This window comes from Pundamilia nyererei, unplaced genomic scaffold (assembly GCF_000239375.1).
Source record: "Pundamilia nyererei isolate P.nyererei 1_Seehausen unplaced genomic scaffold, PunNye1.0 scaffold00012, whole genome shotgun sequence".
Classification (NCBI taxonomy): Eukaryota; Metazoa; Chordata; class Actinopteri; order Cichliformes; family Cichlidae; genus Pundamilia; species Pundamilia nyererei.
Window position 1 is genome coordinate 2,460,699 of NW_005187413.1, and position 3,981 is coordinate 2,464,679.

The 3,981-nt window shown below is 40.9% G+C and overlaps 1 protein-coding gene across 1 annotated transcript; it reads left to right on the forward strand.

Moving 5' to 3' along the window:
* The first annotated feature begins 1,884 nt into the window (after positions 1-1,884).
* Positions 1,885-3,620, forward strand: LOC102211545 (tripartite motif-containing protein 16-like). Its single transcript, XM_013908638.1, has one exon. The coding sequence runs from the start codon at positions 1,902-1,904 to the stop codon at positions 3,591-3,593; it is 1,692 nt and encodes a 563-aa protein (XP_013764092.1). The 5' UTR covers positions 1,885-1,901; the 3' UTR covers positions 3,594-3,620.
* The last annotated feature ends 361 nt before the right edge of the window (positions 3,621-3,981 follow it).

Sequence of the window (3,981 nt, forward strand, 5' to 3'; positions counted from 1 at the left end):
AAAAAAAAAACAATTAACTGCACTTTTTATCTCAGGTTATTTCTTCTAATTGATTTCATTTATTTCACCAAAGAACTGTTGGAGTCGTTTGTCATTGTAGCAGAAACACATGATTTAGTGGTTATTTATGAAACATGACTGTGATGTTTAAACTTGGTGTATGAGGTAAAATTCTGGGTGAATGTTTCTATTAAGATGTTTCTGTAGCATTGTGGCTATTGTTATTTTTCACATGAATTACGTAAATCTTTCTAAACATGTTTATTTTTCCAGATTCACTTTGTCATTATTGTATAATAAAGTTGTCATGGTGGAGAGGTTGTGTATCTTTGTGTTATTTTAATACACACTGTTGGAATTTCCAGAGGGAGTTCACAATAAAATAAAGTAACATGCACTAAATGTTCACTGCCATGATATAGATAAAGTAAAGTAGGTCGACCTTTGCAAAAGTGTTTCCTTCCCACCTTCACCTACTCCACTATGCCTGAACTCTATTCTTCAACTCTCTTTTGTCTCTGTTTTGCTTTTTTAATGGTTGACTCCAGGTATTTAAACTCATCTACTGTTATTATCACTATTCCTTGCATGTTCACCTTTTCACCTGAATTGTCTAACTTCGTTCACATACACATAGTCTTGCTTCTACTGACTTTCAATCCTCTTCTCTCCAGAGTTCACCTCCACCTCTCTTCCACCCTCTTCCTACTGTCACCGCAGATCACAGCGTCTACTGGACACATCATTGCTGCACCTTGGACCCATCTGCCACACATCTCTCCCACTTTCAACTTTCTCATGCAGTACCACAGCTCCTTTCTTGATACCCTATCGTATGTAGTTTCCACAAAGAGAAAGAACTTCTCAAAAACACTCTTAAACAAAGCATCTGTGATGTTCTTTCTTGTGAAACCACAGTGCTGCTCATTGATTGTTGTCTCTTTCCCACAGTCCTCGGTGTCCAGCCTCACATATAACTCACTGTAAGCCTTTTCCTTTGTGTATGCTTGCCTCCCAATTCTGTCTACTTTCTTCATCTCCCTGACTAGCCCACATTTTCCTTGCTAAACTCTTCTTTAAATACTTTCCTGTCCTCCTTCATTTCACCATCAAGTCTCCTTGTCCTCTTGACTCTGTTCAGTGGATACACCAAACAGCTAGTGCTGTACTTTTCCTAGTGAAATGTCTTCTCTACTACGCAGTGCCTGTCTTAACCCCTTGCTGAACTTTGTGCAACATTCCTCCTGCTTCACCTTCCACCACTTAATCCTTGCCTCTGCCTTCATTTACTTCCTCTTCTTAACATTCTCCCCTGACAACACCTTAGGTCTTCTATCCTTTCCAGATTGCTTCCTCTGTGTAAGATGTAGTCCACCTCTGTGCACCTCTGTTTTCTTGAACCAGTGCGAGTAGTGCACTTGGTGGCTCCACCGTGGCTTGTTCTGCCAGGTAAAGATAAAAAAAATAAAAAAGATGTTAAAGCTTCACTTTCAGAGATGGAAAAGATGTGATTTGGTGCTGTATAAATAAAACGGAATTGAATTAAACTAAGATTAGATTCAAAATGTAAAGTTTGATAACTAATTTTCCAAAACATGAGGAAAAATATTAAATGATTTCTAAGCTGCTACATGTCACAGCATGTCATGCTTGCATGCAAAGCAGTGTCTGCATCTCATAACAGCTTTTTGTAGCTCTATCGCGATATTTCTATGGCACTTCCTCTTTACTGATCTCTATTTTTAAGGATGGATTTAAACGACATGCTGCCAAGAGCAGTTGCAGTTCAGCCTCATTTCCTGTGGGAGGTGGTTGAGAGCAGAGATCTGTTCCCTTCAGAGAACAGAGTTTGTTTCTGTTCAGACAAAGCGAAACTAAACGAGAGTCACTGAGAGAGTGAAATGGCACAGCACAAAAATCTAATGGACAAGGAAATATTCTGCTGTTCAATCTGCTTGGATTTACTGACGGAGCCGGTGACCATTCCCTGTGGACACAGCTACTGCATGAACTGTATTAAAACTCAATGGGATTCGGAGGATACAAAGCAAATCCACAGCTGCCCCCAGTGTAGGCAGACTTTCACACCAAGGCCTTCGCTGGTGAAGAGCACCATGTTAGCAGATTTAGTGGCTGAGCTGAAGAAGATTGGGCTCCAAGCTGCTCCTTCTGATCACAGTTATGCTGAACCTGAAGATGTGGCCTGTGATTTCTGCACTGGAGTAAAACTGAAAGCCATGAAGTCTTGTTTAATCTGTCTGGCGTCTTACTGTGAGAAACACCTCCAGCCACACTATGATTCGCTTACATTCAAGAAACACAAGCTGGTGGAGCCGTCCAAGAAGCTCCAGGACAACATCTGCTCTCGTCATGATGAGGTGATGAAGATTTATTGCCGTACTGATCATCAGAGCATCTGTTATCTCTGCTCAATGGATGAACATAAAGGCCACAACACGATCTCAGCTGCAGCAGAAAGGACTGAGAGGCAGAAGGAGCTCGAGGTGAGTCAAGAAAATATTCAGCAGAGAATCCAGGACAGAGAAAAAGATGTGAAACTCCTTCAACACGAGGTGGAGGCCATCAGTCAGTCTGCTGATAAAGCAGTGGAGGACAGTGAGAAGCTCTTCACTGAGCTGATCTGCCTCATCCAGAAAAGCTGCTCTGATGTGAAGCAGCAGATCAGATCCCAGCAGGAAACTGAAGTGAGTCGAGTCAAAGAGCTTCAGGAGAAGCTGGAGGTGGAGATCACTGAGCTGAAGAGGAAAGACACTGAGCTGAAAGCGCTCTTAAACACAGAGGATCACAACCAATTTCTACAAAATTATCTCTCACTGTCAGCACTCACTGAGTCAACAGAATCATCCAGCATCAATATCCGTCCTCTGGGGTACTTTGAAGTTGTGACAACAGCTGTGTCAGAGGTCAGAGATAGACTGCAGCACATTCTGAGAGAGAAATGCACAGACATCTCACTGATAGTCACTGAAGTGGATGTTTTACTCTCAGATCCACAAGCAGAGCCAAAGAGGAGAGCTGGGTTCTTAAAATTATCACATGAAATCACACTGGATCCAAACACAGCGAACACATGGCTGCTATTATCAGAGAGGAACAGAAAAACGACAGCAATGAATAATCAACAGCCCTATTCTGATCATCCAGACAGATTCACTGATTACTGGCAGGTTCTGAGCACCGATAGACTGACTGGACGTTGTTACTGGGAAGTTGAATGGAGAGGAGGAGTTCATGTAGCAGTTGCATACAAGAATATCAACAGAGCGGGGATGGGGAATGAATGTGGATTTGGAGGAAATGCAAGATCTTGGGCATTGAAATGTTCCCAAAACAGTTATACATTTTGGCACAACAACATCCAAACCCCCATCTCAGGTCCTCAGTCCTCCAGAATAGGAGTGTATCTGGACCACTGTGCAGGTATTCTGTCTTTCTACAGCATCTCTGAAACCATGACCCTCCTCCACAGAGTGCAGACCACATTCACTCAGCCGCTCCATGCTGGACTTCGACTTAATGGTTGGTGTGTTTTTGGAGCAAGTGCCAAGTTCTGTGAACTCAAACATTTATAGTCTTTCATATTCAAGTGGGTTTAAATCTGGATTCAAAATACATTGATAACAATTCATATTCGTATTGATGCCTTTATATGTTTTTGTCTTCCAGTTTATGATGTTAACTTAATGAAGACATCAGCAGAGCTGCCTCATTACAGATGTTGCTCTCGTTAATTTGTACATGTGCGAAGAAATCTATGATACATTTGCATGCATCTGTAGGGCAAACTGAGTGTTTTTGTTGTTGTTTTCTAAATTGACAAACAAAATATAAAACTTATAATTATTGAATAGATCATTTGTTGTATGTAATGTGTGAAAATAAATGTTTTTCATACATAACAAATTATTATTCTTATTATTTTTTAAAAAAAGGTGTTTTTGATCATTTTAAATTATGGTG